Raw genomic sequence first — 18694 nt, forward strand, 5'->3', positions numbered from 1 at the left:
GGTGACAGGCTGCTAACAACAATAAACCTAAATGTGATGTAAATGTCTGTAATCTGGAGGCAAAACGCTGCTTCACTACTTTAGTTAGGAACTCCTTTTTCAATTGTTGAAAAATTATGAACAAGTCAGACAAAACTAGCTTCACAAACAGAAATAGATTTGACTGAAACTGGTCAGGGACAAGGACTGCACAAATATGAGTGAAAAAGCAGCTGATGTCCAAAGTAAAACAGAGAAACTTTCAGAAAACCTGATAAAAAACTGTTGCTCAAGACCACCTCAAACATTACAAGAAACATTACCAGCGTATTGCAAACAGAATAAAAACTAGTGAGGGTAATTATTTTTACAGAAAAAATGTCAAATATAGTAATCCAAAATTAGGGACATTCTGTCTCAGAGTGACAGAACCAGAGAAACTGGTTCATGCTTTTGTTACTTCAACACTAGATTACTGTAACTCTATTACTGGGCTGTCCTAAATATGTCCTGAAAAGCCTTCAGCTGATCCAGAATTCTGCAGCCAGAGTCCTGACCAGAACCAGCATGAGAGATCATATTTCTCCAGTTTTAGCCTCTCTTCATTGGCTGCCTGTTGAATCTAGAATAGAATTTAAAATCCTTCTCCTTACATATAAAGCCCTCCACAACCAGGCACCACTATATATCAAAGACCTCATAGTTCCTTACATACCAAGCAGAGTACTTTGTTCGCAGACTGCAGGCTTACTTGTGGTTCCTAGAGTCTCAAAGAGCCGAGCAGGAGGCAGAGCCTTTGGTTATCAGGCCCCTCTCTTATGGAATAAGCTCCCAGTTAGTGTTAGGGAAGCAGACACCCTCCCCACCTTTAAGACTAGGCTGAAGACTTGTCTTTTTGATAAGTCCTATAGCTAGGGATGGTTAGCATCCCTTAGTTATGCTGCTATTGGTTTAGACTGCTGAGGGACATTTCCTGATACACTGAGCTTCTTTCTCTCTCTCTCTCTTATTCACCCCCCAATAACAGTGTTGCATCATTAACATGTATGTCTCCTGTCTCAGAAGGTCTCCCTGGCCGGGAGTAGCAGTTCCTGTTGTCTGTTGTCTTTCTGTCCTCTTCCCCCCACACAGCAGAGGCAGATGGCTGCCTGTCCTTGAGCCGGGTTCTGCCGGAGGTTTCCTTCCTGTTAAAAATGAGTTTTTTCCTTCCCGCTGTCGCCAGTGTGCTTGCTCAGGATGCGAGATTGAGTTGGAGCCTCCAACTCAATCTGTTGGTTTCCTTATATCGGCTACTGTGAATTGGTCTTCATGATGTTTTTTTCCTATCTGTAAAGCATCTTGAGATGGCATACTATATAAATAAAGTTAAATTGAAATTGAATCAATTTAGCATCAACTTTGCGTAAATTAAATTCTTCCAGACTGAATCTACCTGTATGTGGTTTACTTACCTTTCTCTGTGAACAGGTTTGAACAGAAGTGGTTCTGTTATGTCCTTCCCTGGTCGTCTGGACAGAGTACTTTTGCAGACTGTGGTCATCTGTGAGTCTGGACGAAATTAAAACAAAACATATATTATAAGCACTGTAACACCAGTTTAATCTAATTGTTTGTTTATTTCGAACAGTAGTTAGATTATAACTCAAACATGAATATAAAATGACAAAGCAAACTAAATTAAAAGGTAACACATGTGACGCAAAAAACATATATGGGAACAATCTGTTCGAAAAGGAGTAGACAAGAAGTGGAAAACTTATTAAATCCTATCCCTTTTTCTGATTGTCAATGTTGCACATCATATAATCATACTGAATACACAGCATAAATCCACATATAAATACAGAATTACAGCTTCAGACATCAGACCATGCTTATTAGCTTATTACAAGATCTAATACAATTTAATCATTTTATCACTTGCTTTGGTTTTTGTGACCCTGTTAAAGCTGGAAATGTAACATATCTGTGTGGAAACATCTCTTGTGATTATATGAAAACGAATCAATAAGATAATAAGCTTTTGCTCGTGTAATATTGTTGCGTTTGCTTCAGGTTGTAATTAGCATCACAGAATGTTGTAGCGCGGTTGCCATGGTGACGAGTCTGGGCCCAAGACCCCTTCAGAGTAGTCCGCGGCGCGCCTTAACAATTTGCAAACTGATCACATTGATGTATTATTCTTTTCCCTTTAACACCTAATCACATCAATAAAAATTAAATCTTTGTATCTAGACTGTTATTTCACAACTGTTTCGCCCCAAATGTATTCGTTTGTTAATGCTCTAAATTAGTTTCCATCCCTAAAACATAATTTTTTATGAAGTTATATAGTTTATGCATTAAAACTAAATTCCCTCGCTTCCATTTTGAGCAGAAAGCGCTGAACTAGAAGGTAAGCGGTGGAGCTGTGTGGTTGGTTCCAGATATATCAGCATAAAAGCGAAGTCAGAGCTGAACTACAGTACCCACACAGCCCTGTTCCAGCCTACAGTACATTCTGCTGCTTATCCGGGGATGTCACACCGCTGCTATTTTCTCCCCTCAGTCCCTCTCACTCTCAGCCTACAGCTCCACCGGACTAACACTGGGCTCTGGACAGAAACAAACCGACCATAAGACCAAACAGAGGCGGAAAATGGCAGAGCTTGCTGCGGGAAGCCTGCCTTTAGGGGATCCTGCATTTAATTACCAGGAGCAGGAGCTGAGCGAGCGGCTGAAGCGACTCTACCCGGCTGTAAACGAGGAAGAGACCCCGCTACCTCGTTCCTGGAGCCCCAAGGATAAATACAGCTACATCGGACTGTCACAGAACAACCTGCGGGTCCATTATAAAGGTTAGAGAGCTACTTCATCCCCGATGGGTTAGACAGGTCTCAGCTAAGATCTGTCACTGTTGTTACGCTCACTCACATATTTATACACACACACACACACACACACACACACACACACACACACACACACACACACACACACACACACTGTATGCGATTATGTTGAATGTGTATATGTGTGTGTGTGTGCAGCCTGGTAAATCTAGTCTGAGCTGCCTCTCCTGTCCTTGCTTTGTTCACCAATAAGCACAGGAATGCCCAAATGGGTGACAGTGAACCCGCTAACCTGACAGTCAACAACATGGCACTCTTTGTTTATTTTTGTTTATATGCATGTCTGTTTTCTATCAGCTGTATCTGACGGTCTGCATAGCAAGCATTGGAAGCAGAGAGTCCAGGGACTGTAGATAAGCTCTAATGGTGTTTAAGAGACAGTCCTCTGCTAACACAACGCAGCTTCTGAAGCAAATACAGCAGTAGTTTACTGGCCTTGTGGCTAACCAGTTAGCCTGGCTAACCCAGCTGCTCCTGCTGGTTAATGCTGTACTGGGAACACTGGGTTACAAGATGGACATGAGCCAAACTTGTTGTTAACATTTAACAATGCAGGGCCCAATGCTATAGCTGTTTAGTTTTTCACTACAGCAAGCGGAAAAAAGAGGATAAAAAATGGCATTGTGTGTTTTCTCGCGTGATTTCAGCTGCAGTCTTTTCTAGACGCCTTTCTTTCTTTTTTTGTCCAGAAATCTTTTTTTATTTTTTACTCAGCCTAGAAGCAACCGGCCCAACTGCATTTGGATCTGGGTGTGCTAACAACAGCCTCAGGTCCTGTCTCCAGCTGTGACACAGGAGGCCTCTGAGCATTACATCAGGCCAGGTTTTGTCATAAATCTCAGGTTATCGACACAGTCTGGTAGTTTATAACAATAACAGCAACTACACGGTGCAGTTTCAGTCCAATATGTTCACCTTCTGAATCAAAACAAGGTGACATCTGTGTGTTCAGTTGGATATTGTGCATTGGACAGCCCCTCCAGTAGCTGCAAAGCCAAATAAAATCAGCATAAAGGAGCCTTTGGGCCTGCTTGGCTGTTTGCATCAGTGCAAACGTTGAGAGGATACATTCAGACTGTGTATCCCATTTTGAAAGGCTTATCTGTTAAATATCAGCTCAGCTGTAGTTAGCCAGGCAAGGCCAAGTATTTGTTTAAATCAAGAGCTTGAACCCACTGATCATTTAATGAATAATTAATCACCTCGCTGCTGATAAACTGGATAAAAGCCCACATTGGGTTTAACGTGGTGTCACTTTATGAATGTGGATTTCTTTTATTAGGAGACGAAATACAGTCATAGCAACTGTTTTAATTGAACTTTTTTTAATCGTAATGTTGTTTTTTTTCCATGCACATGCCACAGCTTGTGGTGCTGGCACACGGGGATCTTCTAGCTAAAGATAAATCATGCCATTTCATGTTGAGGTTATTTAGGACATTGAGTCTTTATGTCTGTAAAGACTGCTGAGATTAAGTGACACTGCACAATTGTTAAGGGGTGACACATAAATAGGTCTATTCTGGAGTGCGCAGGATATTTTTTCTCCTCCTGGTTGTTCCAGCTCCTGCTCTGTTACCTCACCCTTGTGGTTTGGATGCTATTTTGACCAGTGTGCCAATTTTTGTTCAAGGCCACACAGTCTCCACCTAGACCTAATGTGCACCGGCAGACACAGATTTATCTGGCCTGTTTCAGCAGCAACATATGTAGACAAATGTGACTTTCCACCAAATGACTCTGCAAGTGGTTGATGTCGATGTTGTTTATTTATTTGTGTATTTTTACAAAAATGCACCTTTGAGGTCCAGAAAAATGCATCTGGATGTAAAGACAGATACATTTACTGGACAAATTAAAGCTTTTATGCTTTGAACAATATGTTTTCGGTCTTTAAAAGTATGAAAGTAATCCTAATATGATTAATATGACTTTATCATCACTAGCAGCCAAACTATGAGATGACTTCAGCAGGAAAAAATATGGATATAATTAGCTTTTCTGTGGATTTGTGGATTAAGTTGTACTGAACTGTATTTTTAGTATAATTCAGAACAACTATTTTAGCCTAATTTCACTATCTGACATGGCTTCTGTCTTGGTAATTTTTCTTGTTACCAAAACATTTTTTAAGCTTTTTTTTTTTTTTTTCATTTTTCAGTTAAATATTTAAAGCCTGTAGCTCCTGAATTTATTTGTAAATAAAGACTTTTAAATAAATTAATTACAATTAAACATAAAATAAATAATAAAAACAAATGATGTGAATACATAGTGTAAATAATCCTATCATATATAGTAATAAATATATACAATTGTATAAATTAAATAAAAAAGAATTAAAATAATATTAAAAAAAATACTGTGAGTGGTTTGTTTTTAGTTTATGACAACAGGTTTCAAATGAACAACTAAACACAACCTTAAAACACATTAAATATATAAAAGCCCAAGTTTTAACATTATGACCAATGAATCACTCATTTATTTCTACTTGTTCCTGACATACTTGTAACTTAAAGTGTTAAAGAAGTAAGTTAAACAGACTTGGACAGAAGTGGAGCTGAACATGGTTTGACCACCAAGACCTACACCTTGGTAGATGGGGGGAAAAAAGCACCGTCTCCTTGCATTGTCCTCCACCGATTAAAACAAGAGGTTTATTATTGAAAATAAAGTTCAGATCTGGTGCAGCCATCATTTATTATGTTGCCTGGAAACCAATTTTAATTTTCAGAAGGAGATTTATGCTGATTGTTTACATCCTAACATCTCATGAAGTTCACCAGGTTGTCTGCATATTTTCTTTATTTTTGGAAACTTTTGCTTTCAATTCATCCATCCATCCACCATTCATCCATCCATGCATCCATCCAACTGTCAATCTGTCTGTCTGTCCGTCCATCTGTCCATCCATCCATCCATCCATCCCTCCATCATCCATCCATCCAACTGTAAATCTGTCTGTCTGTCTGTCCATCCACCCATCCATCCATCATCCATCCCTCCGTCATCCATCCATCCAACTGTCAATCTGTGTCTGTCCGTCCAGCCATCCATCCATCCACCATTCATCCATCCAACTGTCAATCTGTCTGTCTGTCCGTCCATCTGTCCATCCATCCATCCCTCCGTCATCCATCCATCCAACTGTCAATCTGTGTCTGTCCGTCCAGCCATCCATCCATCCATCTGTCGATCCATCCATCTGTCTGTCAATCCATCCATCCATCCATCCCTCTGTCAATCCGTCCATCCATCCATCCCTCCGTCATCCATACATCCATCCGTCCATCAATCCATCCATCCATCCATCCCTCTGTCATCTGTCCATCCATCCCTCCATCATCCATCCATCCAACTCACAATCTGTCTGTCCGTCCATCCGTCCGTCTGTCCAGCCATCCATCCATCCATCCATCTGTCAATCCATCCATCTGTCTGTCAATCCATCCATCCCTTTGTCATCCATCCATCGTCTGTCAATCCATCCATCCTATCATCCATCCCTCCGTCATCTGTCCATCCATCCAACTGTCAATCTGTCAGTCTATCCATCCATCCACCATCCATCCCTCCTTCATCCATTCATCCATCCATCCATCCATCCATCCAACTGTCAATCTGTCCGTCCGTCCATCCATCCGTCCGTCCATCCATCCATCCGTCTGTCAATCCATCCATCCACCATCCATCCCTCTGCCATCCATCCATGCTTCCATCCATCCGTCAGTCAATCCATCCATCCGTCAGTCAATCCATCCATTCATCCACCCTTCATCCATCCTCCATCCATCCCACCGTCATCCGTCTCTTCATCCATCCACCATCCATCCGTCTGTCCGTCTGTTTACTTCCAGGCTTTTTCATGAAGGCACCAAGGTTCTGAGACTCCAGAACAAAGCCTGTGCCATGACCACAACCAGAACCAGAATTGTGTCTGTGTGAAAGTCTTATTGGAGCTGGTTAATTTGGTTATCACTGATTGTGGAGGAACACAAGCTTTCTGTGTTGCTTCTATGGGCCAAAACAAACTTTTAGAAAACATAGTGTAGTTAGATTTCCTCACACTGTGGCGGCATTTTGACTTTTTGTTTTTGGGAAGTCAGAAACGATGTGGTAGAGTACGTTCACTTGTTCATCTTGCATCATATTTACCTAATTCTAAGGCCTGTTATGGAAGGCATGATGTCTTTGTCTGTCCACATATAAATCTTGGATGTTGCTACATTAAAAAAAAAAATCTTATCTAATGTTTTAGGATCTCTATATGCAGATGAGGCCCACCTCTAACCCTCCCATCCCACAGCTTCTCCAGTAAAGTAGACAGAATACTAGTCAAACAAGCTAGTGCGAAAAATCCATAGTTTTTTCTAGCTTAAAAGGTTCTGCAACTGAGAGGTCTCGTGTTATTTGCATAAACCCTCATTGGGACTCCAGAAATCTGTAGAAATTCGTGGTAACTTGTTGCAGTAAGTGATAAGTTGTTGACTCGTCATTTTCAGTATGTTTTGTGGTCTTTTTGCTTCACTGTTTTTACTTTGGTCAGTATTTCTCAGCATTTCTTTCTCCCAGCAACACATCACTGTGTTTTTCTTGTCTGTAATGATTTCTGTGTTACATAAGCCGTTTGATGAACAATATAGACCAAGCGTAAAAGACCACTTCAGAGTATAAGAAAGGTGGTTTTTTTTTCTTCTAATGGAGATTTAGTTGAAGAAAAAGCTCAGTTATGCATTTATGCAGACGTTTAATAAATTCAATGCTTTGTCCGTGTGCAGAAAGATTAACTTTGCTTTCTTCAACTTGTCTTTAAAGTTGATAAAACCATCCCAAACTATCCATGTTCCATGGAGCTGATGGGTATCCCAAAACAAACCATATAATAACAATGCTGTTTGGTTTATGACTGCAGAAGTCTGACATAGAAAAGTTTAACATCTATCTGAACCATCAGTTCATCTTTCCGTTCCTCAAAATCCACAATTATTAACCAGCGCTCCAATAAACCTTGGTTCTAGATGACTGACATCACAGTGCTGTCCGACAACTGCTTGGTAAACATAAAGGAACATTTAGCCAGTAAAGAACAAGACTGTGTTTATCTGCAGTCACACCAAAACAAAGAAAAACAAAATGATGAATCTGTCATGCAGAAGGGTAAATATTGGACTTTGAATCATCATGTGGCTGAAGAAATGACTTTAAACCATAGACCGTATATGAAAGATGAATGGAGCCTCCGGCGGTTAAAAGTGAAGCTTATGTGGAAGTGCATAAAACTGCAGTCCCCCGTTCATCCACTAGGGGCCCCTAAACAGAGCGAATCCCCATAAAAAGACCAACTTCACAGCAGACATAAACATGTTTACAACGTGGTACAAAAATCCATTTTCGGTTTAATAGGTCAGGTTTACCTTCATGACAACTGTGGGGGGGGAGTGAACTTTTTTTTAATTAAAAGTAATTTAATCTCAAAGTTTGGCACATTTAGGGACCTGTCCTTTTTGATTAACAGGTACCCCATCTCCCGCTTCAAGTCAGAAGAACGTAGAACAACAGTGGTTTTTAGCCGGTTAACAACGTGACTTAGCTTTAGCCTACTAACCTCTGTTAGCTGGTTAGCTCCTGTTATCGCCGGGTTAGCTCGGTTAGCTCTTAGCTACAGAAAGCTCGGAGTTGGCTCGATATCAATCATCCACCATGACGCTCATTGCTCCCTCTCAGCTCCACCTCTTTGCTCATATTTATATTTTCTGGGCTTGCCCCTGCCAAGATGGTGATGGTAGGAAGCTTCAATTCAGCTCTTCAGAAACCTATGGGTGACGTCACGGAGGCTACATCCATTTCTTTATGTACAGTCTATGCTTTAAACGTAGGTTTGTCCTTGAAAAGGAATGCTGCATTTCTCATGAGAACTTTATAAGTCGTGGTGGAGTTTACTCCAGTTGAGATATTTCATCTCAGTCTGACATGAAAATGTAATCACTGACCTACAATAAACCATGATAGTCAACAGTCCAAAGCCACACAGGGACTTAGATTGCTGGATGGCTTAAAAAACCAAAATAAATTGTTTGCAAGTTCGACCAAAGACTTGACATCCTCCAGTCCTTTGATGTAAATTCTGACAGAATTCATTATCTCTAGGAGTCTTATGATGTGCCAGGAATGAAAACAAAGGTTTTGGTCCTGTTGTTCACAGCATCAGGCTCAATGGTCCCTAAATCTGCCCCTTCAGCACACTGTGGACCTTCATTTAGCGCCACTCTAACGGTGTGTTCACACCAAACGTGTTTTTTAGTGTCAAAAACGCTCAAAATGCTGACTCACTAAACTGTCACTTTTGTGTCGCGTTTGCTGCTTGTCAGGAGGGAGTGGCAATCGCGGCGGAAAAGAGAGGGGGGGAAAGGTGGAGCTTTCCTTCCGGTCAGTTTGAATGATGGCAGATTCAGTAGAGAGAGCAGGATGGCTACGTTGTCGTAGGGCGTCTCAGCTTCGTGTCTGGGTTCACCAGATAAATTGTAGCTGTTCTGAGTTTTGAGAGCTGCATGCTGATGAGGTTCACTTCCAGCGCTATTTTCGTCTACCCGGCCCAGTTTGACAACCTGCTGAGCCGAATTATATATCGCTGCGATTGGTTGACGCCCCGCATCAAGTGGCAAAAGTTTGGATTTTCCGTCTCTGCCATTTTTGGCGCGTCACGCTGCTGAAGCAAATGCTAAAATCGCGTCGCGAGAAACGTTGACGCATCCTTGACACGCCTTCACATAGACTTTACATGTAAACCTGACGCTCTTGACGCTCAAAACGTTTCGGGTGTGAACACAACGTTTTGGTCCATCAGACGCTACATCAGGAAACAGGAAGCAGTCATTTAGCTCCCGCTCGAAGTTAGAAACCTTCTTGTGCTTTAGAGCTAAAGTTACCACACTTTTAGGGTTTTCTTGTAATAATTTAGCAAAATTTATGAAATTTTAATAATTTATGTTGTAGTTTTTTCAATCAAGGCTTTTTTACATGAGATTGTAGTTGCTTGAAGGGTGTCCACTACACTAGTGGATGTATTCACTTGTAACCACGCCAATGTAAAGGACACATGAGAGCATCTAGGCCAGGGGTGTACAGTCCCGGTCCTTCTGGGCCACAGTGCTGCAGGTCTGGACAGCCCTGATCTAGGCAGTGACATTTGACAGCAGTTGACATGGACGTATGTAGAGGAAGTAGAAATAAAATACATCACCTGCTTTCATTTTAAGGCAAACCTGTCTTTGTTGGTTCCTATGGTGGCTCCTTACAATATTTAAATCACTTTGTTTCCTGGCAACAGGGAACACTTTAGTTCCACCTATCAGGATCTTATTTATCCAGCATCTTGGAATCTGCAGTTAATTGAAAAATAAAAAAGCTTTAATTGATGTGATTGATTCTTTTAACTTGATGGTCCTCAGATTGGATCAGATCTCCTTGGAACTGTTAATTTCAGCATGTTCTGTAAACCTGTGACTGGTGCTGTTTGCAAAATGGACACATTTTCCCTCAGACTGGAATGTTGGACTTCTGGCTCGTGGAGTTTGTGTAGTCAGTCTTCACACCATCATATGTAGTACGTGGGCAGGTGGTTGGATGAGAGTAGTCGTGCTATTTGACCAGATGAATTTGCAAACGAGAGCTGTGAGCTGGCAGCAGAACCTGTAGTGTCCCTCTCATCTAAACTTAAACTCTTCCCACTGTAAACATGCTGTAATGTGGATGGATTCTGGTCAGATCTGGTTTTCGATATCCTTTGTGTGTTTATAAGCTCAGCTTTTTAAGATGCAGTGACATTTTAGCTGTGCAAACTGCAAATAACAACTAACTGAATGGCCACCACCCCACCTTCCTCTTCACAGCTTGTAAGAGGAGCTGTGATGTTCCGAGAAAAACACAAACATATTGCGGGAGCATTGGAATACTCAATGCCCATTTTGGGATTTTTATAGTAACCTGGTAGATGAAGTAGGGGGTAAAATGAATTTTTATTTATAAACCGCTTTGTAACATTGAAAAAAATGTTGTTTTTACAAAATTCTACAGTGTGCTTTGACATAATAGCTCTAAGGTGTATGAGTCAGTTTTGAATCAATGCATTTCTATGTAGAGGGTTTATAATTAGGGGTGGGAAAATCAAATTGAAAAATCAAATATCAGGTTTTTTGCTTCACAACTTTTAAAATAGATTTTTTAAACAAAAAAAATGTTTTTTTTCAAATGAATATAAGTAATCCATTCCAAGTTTGTTTGGGTCATTTTTATTGTTTTTATTGATCTTTTTACTTGTCTTCTTGGGCATTATGGCACAGCCCTAATAGATACGATAATAGAAATTCTGCATTTTTGTTGTTTCTGATACAAACAAAAGTCCAGCGGTCACATCATCTCCTTTGATTTATGGCCTGACTGGACTCAGAATTTAGTAGGGTATGAATATATGTGTATGGGTATGAATATATGTGCAATATATATATTTTTTTGTAACAAATCATGTTAACCATTGGTGAGAGCAGCCTGGCAACAGCTAATTGAACTGAAATTATAATAAAAACATTAAAAATATATATTTTTCTGCATTGGAGTACATAACTTTATTTTGCTGTTATAAAGGCAGAAAACTTGTGCAGACACCATAGCAAACCTCACCATTGACTTAGCCCTAGTTATAATACACTTGAGTGTCAATACTAATTTATGACAATGACAATCAAGTCTCAGATGTATCAAGACGCAGATGTGGAAAAATTTGAATCTGTTTCATATCTGAATCCATCTGCATCGTAACTGGTTTGGAAATGTTGATGAACCACAAAGGGAAGTGTTGGAAAAGCAGAAGTGAAGTGCCCGGACAGCCTCCAGGCACCCCACAACTGTTCTGCCTTTCATAAAACTGGAATAAAAGATTTTGTAAACACCAAATGTGTTGGAGAAAGATGATCAGTCAGATGTAGCTGCTTGTGACCAATCACAGGACTGTGTTAAGTCCTCTAAAGATTCACCCGAGCTCTGGAAGAGAAGCCCCCTACAAACCAGTGCAACTTTCTTAACTTAGATTTCCATTTAGATTTAGTCTTAAGCCGGTTTATACTCGTGCGACGTCTTCATCAGTTCAGGCCTGCGTAGCTGACGCAGATGGAGTTTGTGTAAATACTTGAGTGTTGAGTTGAAATTTCTTTTCTGGCTCTCCAGGTGGCAGTAGAGATAGTTTCGGCCAGTAAACTCCACAGGGTGAAGTTTTTTTGGGTGGTTCGCTTCAGTTTTGACAATGAACGAATGAAGACATTACATAAATCTGTATGTGTTAATCTGATTTCTCATCATCATCAGACTGCTTTTGTCTGTTAAAGTTATCAAATAATGCTGTGTTCATCCATTATCTGATAACAGCAGTAATGAGGAAAAATCAGAGCTTTGGTGTGCATTAGGGCTGCAACTAACGATTATTTTTATAGTCGACTAATCTTTAAATAATTTTTTCGATTAGTCACGATCATTTCTGTCACGCCCACCATCTGTGCTTCCAGTTGACACAGCTCTTTTTACAGGCTCCAGTATGTTCTACCCCACCCTCTTCATTTGCATCATATGAATGTCCCCCTGATTCCCAGTCAGTCACTACTAAATGGCTAATGTTACATGGTGTTTTTTTTAAAATTCCGAATTAATAATTCGGAGTTAAATCATTCGGAGTTAACGTATTCTCTTACGAGTTAACATGAAAATAATTATTCCGAATGAAGGTTTACATGAAACACGTCCTCATTTAATTCCTCTTTAGAGCGGCGGGTTGGGAAGGGTTCTGATTGGACAGAGGGTGCACGTGACGTATGACGTATACCGGAAATAAACAAAGCTGGCTCCCTGCTTCTCGTCTCTTCAGTCGTAACTTGTAAAAACTACATAATAAGTTCCAGTTTTGCCGCTATTTTTATTATAAATGTGAAGTAGCAGCTCAACGCGAGCATACCACTTCACTTTTTGCCGCAACTGAGAAGGAGAAGAAAGATAGACCACCGAACACGGGAGGCAAAACAACGCGCGTCATCGGGACAGGACAAGGTAACGAGCATGCTCAGAACGACCAGAATTAACTTAGAGCGGAATGAAGGTTTACATGACAGAGGAATTAAATAGTTTAGAATTAAAATGCGAATAAACCAGACACTTACATCGGGATTAAGTTTAATTCCGAATAGAAATTTGCATTAGGAATTAAGTGTTTACATGGTAATTTTTCATCACTTTAGAGAGGAATTAACTTGTATTTGGAATTAAACAAGAATTAAAACTCCCATGTAAATGCACGGATTGTCCTTTAGCAAGTTAAAATAATGACTCCTGAACCAGTTGAATATTAAATTTAAGCTTAACAGCTAACGACTAATTTATTTTGAAACATTCAGACTTAGCTATAGTGTCATAATCCAAGCTGTATAGAATTTGCCTCAAAAGGAAAACAAAATAGATAAAATGTTTTAACACCTTAATTTTCATGGAATTGCATTGAAATGATTATTTACATCTTGAAAAAGCCTGCTTTTATAGGTAAACAAGGGCCAGATTCCTTTAAAAAATTCCTGAATCCAAAGGGTGATCCGGATCACCACCAACATTAAATCACTTCTTCCTTTTCACATTTCCAACAACTCCTGAACATTTCATGAAAATCTATCCATAACCTTTTGAGTTATCTTGAACACAAACAGATAAACGGTGGTAGAAACATAAGCTCTTTGGCAGAGGTAACAACATCACATCGCTACTTGCTAATGTTAACTTTGCCATCCAGGATGCTGGAAACCACGACTCCGGTGTGCTTTCACTCCAGATGCTCATGCATGACTGTCGTGCTGCCGTGGTTACGCCAGCTCTGCGTGGCAGACGACACATTTCACCTGTTTGACACTTTGTTTAGCGTGAAATATCCCCAAACTTTGGAAATAGGTTGCGCTGCCGTCAGTTTCTTCTTCGTTGTTTCAAGAAAGACGCTGCACAAAATGTCAATACTGCCCCCAGCACTTCTCGTGGTGCTTTGCGTCGTTTGCTTGGTGTTTAGAGTTCTTCTACTGTCTGAAAAGCCGTGGTTGGTAAATGGCATTAGGTTGCCCGGCGTAGTGTTTTATTACCAAAGCTTTTACGGGTGTTTATAACGCGACGCATCGACTGAAATTTCGCTTCAATTAATTTTCGTTGTCGGCTTTGTTGACTAATCGTTGCAGCCTTAGTGTGCATGTAAACAGTTTTACCCACAGCTACTTAGCTCTGTCATAGACATGGTTACTCCATCTGCTAGCTACGGATTCTCATCATGTAGGGGCCTAAATATGTTGCCTTGCAACATATTTTTGTATCATTTCACCAATGGTCAGCAGATATAATCTAAAGCCCCTTTACATTTGCTGAATCAAAGTTTGTGGGAGCCGAAAATGAGCCTTTCTTTGCAAACCGCTAATTGGTCTGGATTTTCTTCGACCAAATGAAAGGTGTTGTAAGTTTATATTAACTTGTTGTAATGGTCAGAAAGTTTTGATGTGAATGCGTTGTTGACATTAAGGTATTGTGGTTTACGTTATTTTTATTCAGGTGGGAAAAATAAAAAGCTAAACAAAGCACGCTGTATCTGCCAAATGGATGTGTGAACACAAGCAGCAGCATCTTCAGATCGTTGGTTTTCAGCTGTGGGTTTGAGGTTAGGGAAGCAGTTTGTAACCTAAAGGTCGTTGGTTTGCTTCTGTAACCAACAAAGAAGGATCAGCTGCCTTACTATGTCCCCGTCGTCATGGAAGAGCCTCCCAGTAAGCCCGTACACCTCCCCAACAGCTACCCAGTTGCTACACAGCTGCTCCAGTTGTGTTTTTCCAATGTGTATCCTTAAATTGCTTATTGATTGTAGTGTGTGTTGGGAAGTGTGTATGAAATGTACAGTAGATGCTAAATTCCTGCATGTGACAGCTTGTTGAAGATCAAAATTTCTTCTTTCTTTCCAGATAAATTATGTTAGTCTGAAGGAGACAAATCTCGACTGTTATTTGGGTGATCAAAACAATAGTTTGTTAGATTTTTGATTTAACTAAATATGACTGGATCCGAATGGCACCGATTCATCTCATCAAGTTGAGTTAAAAATGACCCTTTCAACCCCCCTGACAGGGATGTGGTACCGTTCCCTCTTCTGCTTACCAGGATGTTGACAAGACAACACAGAGTGTGACTCGTTGCTGCGAGCTTTGTTGTCATTGCTGTTATTGAACTGATAGATTTTGCACTTTTGCCCTGGTAACAGTCAAAGATAGAGCCTGGGGTGGGATCACTGATAGGGTTGTAGGCATTTAAGGTCTTGCGGTGATGTTGGTTGAGAAGTGTAGGAGTTTAACCTTTAGATCTTTGACATGCGGGGTAGAAGTGGGCTTTCACGTGGCAGGTTGACACTACGACTACCGCTGTTTGTCTTAATCTGCAAAACATGATGGGATTTTTATTTAACATATAGGGTCAACAGCTCTGATACTCTGTTACAGCTGCAGTTACTCACCTGCTATTACACAAACTATGACGTTTGAAAGTGAAATTACGCATCATTTCATCTATGCTGCAACAAAGAGACTGACTGGCTTTGTGAGGATTAAAACTGGAGATTCTGGGTCAGAAAAATCACAACAAAAGCGCTACTTGAACATGCCCAGGCTTGTTGGCCACATGCACACACATGAAATGACACTTGACACAACTCTGTACCACAGTAGATTTAACGGGTCACAAAACATATTTATAAAAAAAAAAAAAAAAAAAAAAAAAAAAAAAAAAATATATATATATATATATATATATATATATATATATATATATATATATATATATATATATATATATATATATGTGTGTGTGTGTGTGTATATATATGTGTGTGTGTGTGTGTATATATATGTGTGTGTGTGTGTATATATATATGTATATATATATATATATATATACATATATATATATATATATATATATATATATATATATATATATATATATATATATATATACATATATATATATACATATATATATATATATATATACATATATATATATATATATATATATACATATATATATATATATACATATATATATATATATACATATATATATATATATACATATATATATATATATGTATATATATATGTATATGTATATATATATGTATATATATATATATATGTATATATATATGTATATATATATGTATATATATATATATATATATATATATATATATATGTATATATATATATATATATATATATATATATATGTATGTATATATGTATATGTATGTATATATATGTATATATGTATATATATATAAATTTTTTTTTTTTTTTTTTTTTTTTTTTAGTGTGTAATGTGTGTGTGTGTGTGTGTGTGTGTGTATCATGTTTGTGCGCATATTTTGTTTTACCAGTGCTATGCAATTCCATATTTTTCAACATCATTTTCAGATGTTAGGAAATCACTGCCAGCATTAATGTTAGATTTCCTAAACTGCAGAATGTCAAAGTAAATAATGAAGCAGAACACCGAGCTCAGCTTTAGTCAGCAGTGTGTTTGTAACAGTGTGATTGTAACTGCACGTGCTGTGTGACGGTGACTGAGGCAGCCATGCTCATGTGTCTCTCGTGAACACAAAATACAGCAACAGCCTCAAGGTGTCTGCTGACAACCAGCTGCTACGTTTAAAGTTACAGCCTGTCTGCGTTTGGTACATGTGCACGGCTAACAGCGGCTTGTTATGTGTTACAACAGGTGAGCTCAGTTAGTGGAGTGATGGCATGTTACAGAAAGAGATGCACATGCCTAATGTGGAGGCTAAATTGCCGTTATACAACCCTCTACTGAACACAGTTTCCTTCATAACCCAACGGATTGCATAAGCAGCCATCTGAATATAGAGTGACACACAGTCTGATGTGCTTTAATCTAATTGGTCCAGACACAATTCATGAGCTCTGTAACTCTGCTGTGGACATCTTTACTAGAGTCTCTTACTTTTTATGTTGATTCTTGTTATGAATGTCACTTTCATAAATGCTCAGTAAGTTGATAACATTCTTCCTTGAATTAGCTTTCAATGTAAACATGTAAGGAAAGTCGATTTTTACACACCACCTGCATCTTTTCTAGTTTTTTAAAAAGGATTTAAGATGAGTACACACATGCAATGCGTCAGCCATGTTGGTCATGGCAAGGTGACTTTTTGATATGAATGAGCCGACTCTTAAAGTAGATTGTTTGTAGTCAATGCAAATTGTCAACTTTTGTCATTGAGCTAAACGCAAGCAGCAACCTCCAGCAGTTAAAAGTGAAGCCTATGCAGAAGTGCATAAAACTGCAGTTCCCCCTTCATCCACTAGGGGCTCTAAAACAGAGCAAATCCCCATAGACTCCCATGTTAAAAAGACCAACTTCACGGCAGAAATAAACATGTTTACAGCCTGGTTCAAAAATCCATTTTAGGTTTAATAGGTCAGGTTTACCTTCATGACAACTGTGGAGGAGTGGTTTTTTTTGTAACTCGCCCTTTTAAAAGTAATTTAATCTCAAAATTCAGCATATTTACGGGAGTGTCCTTTTGATTAACAGGTACCCGATCTCGCGCTTCAAGTCAAAAGAATGTAGAACAACCGTGGTTTTTAGCCAGTTAACAACGTGACTTAGCTTTAGCCCGCTTACCTCCGTTAGCTGGTTAGCTCCTGTTATCTCCAGGTTAGCTCGGTTAGCTCTTAGCTACAGAAAGCTCGGAGTTCGCTCGATGTCAATCTTCCACCATGACGCTCACAGCCCCTCTCTCACCTCCACCTCTTTGCCCATATTTGTATTTTCCGGGTGAGACGACACGCATGACGCTGCCAAGATGGCGATGGTAGGAACCGCCCACCAAGCTTCATTTCAGCTCTTCAGAAACCTACGGGTGACGTCGTGGAGGCTACGTCCATCTGTTTCTTTACAGTCTATGGTCGAACCCTAAAAAGGGGGAGTACTTTATTCAGATGGACACACCATCTATCCAATTGCAAGTGAAGAAACACAAAGAACAAACTATTTGTGAAAGAAGCAAACGGGGAAGAAAGCAATGGAATAAGATGAGGAGCTGGATTTTGTTTAACGGATGATGGGAAAAGTGAAGAATAGTAAATCTAGAGATGCGCTCTTTTAAAAGAAAAAAGACTTTATGCCGTTACAATTTCCCTCTGGGATGAACCGTTTTCTATTAAAACTTATTTATATGAACATCTTTTAGGTTAGTCAGCGAGAGCACTCAGTCTGATTGGCTTTAAGTGCAGTGGCCGTGATAACAGAAAGCAAGCAGCTAGCTTAAAACGTCTCAACCTCCTCTTATTTTTCCTCTTCAACCTTCCAGAAAGTCTTGGATCTTTTACACCATCATGGTCATGCATAGCCAAGAAACCAATAAGCAGAATTCATGAGACCAGTTTTGTTTAGCATGACTAAAAACACGTAAAAGACAGACGCAGACAGGAAGTCTGCAGTAGGAAGTCGTCTTTGTGGTTCTTGGTTTGGTTCATAAGAACCCTTTTAGACTGTTTGGATTTGATCCAGACAACTTAACCCTTTAGCTCCTGTTGCATCATTTTATGGTAAAAGCTTTTCTCAAAACTGTGGGATAAATTCCCAAAATTTATCCAACATCCAACAGAACTAAATTCCCAAATGCAATATGGGAATTCCCATTCCCATATTGCATTTTTATTTAGTTCAGGGGCCAAAAAAAAGGCTTA

General features: G+C 39.4%; 1 protein-coding gene across 1 annotated transcript in view; it reads left to right on the top strand.

The window, feature by feature from the left end:
• Nucleotides 1-2617: 2617 nt before the first annotated feature.
• The window catches only part of ranbp10 (RAN binding protein 10), a gene marked incomplete at its 5' end in the record, with an annotated part of 54052 nt that continues 37975 nt past the window's right edge, over nucleotides 2618-18694 (top strand). Inside the window, 1 exon segment of the mRNA XM_079256054.1 lies at nucleotides 2618-2816. Coding sequence (XP_079112180.1) covers nucleotides 2618-2816 — 199 coding nt within the window.

The sequence above is a fragment of the Telmatherina bonti genome, assembly GCF_933228915.1.
Source record: "Telmatherina bonti genome assembly, chromosome: 2".
In the NCBI taxonomy this organism is placed as follows: Eukaryota; Metazoa; Chordata; class Actinopteri; order Atheriniformes; family Telmatherinidae; genus Telmatherina; species Telmatherina bonti.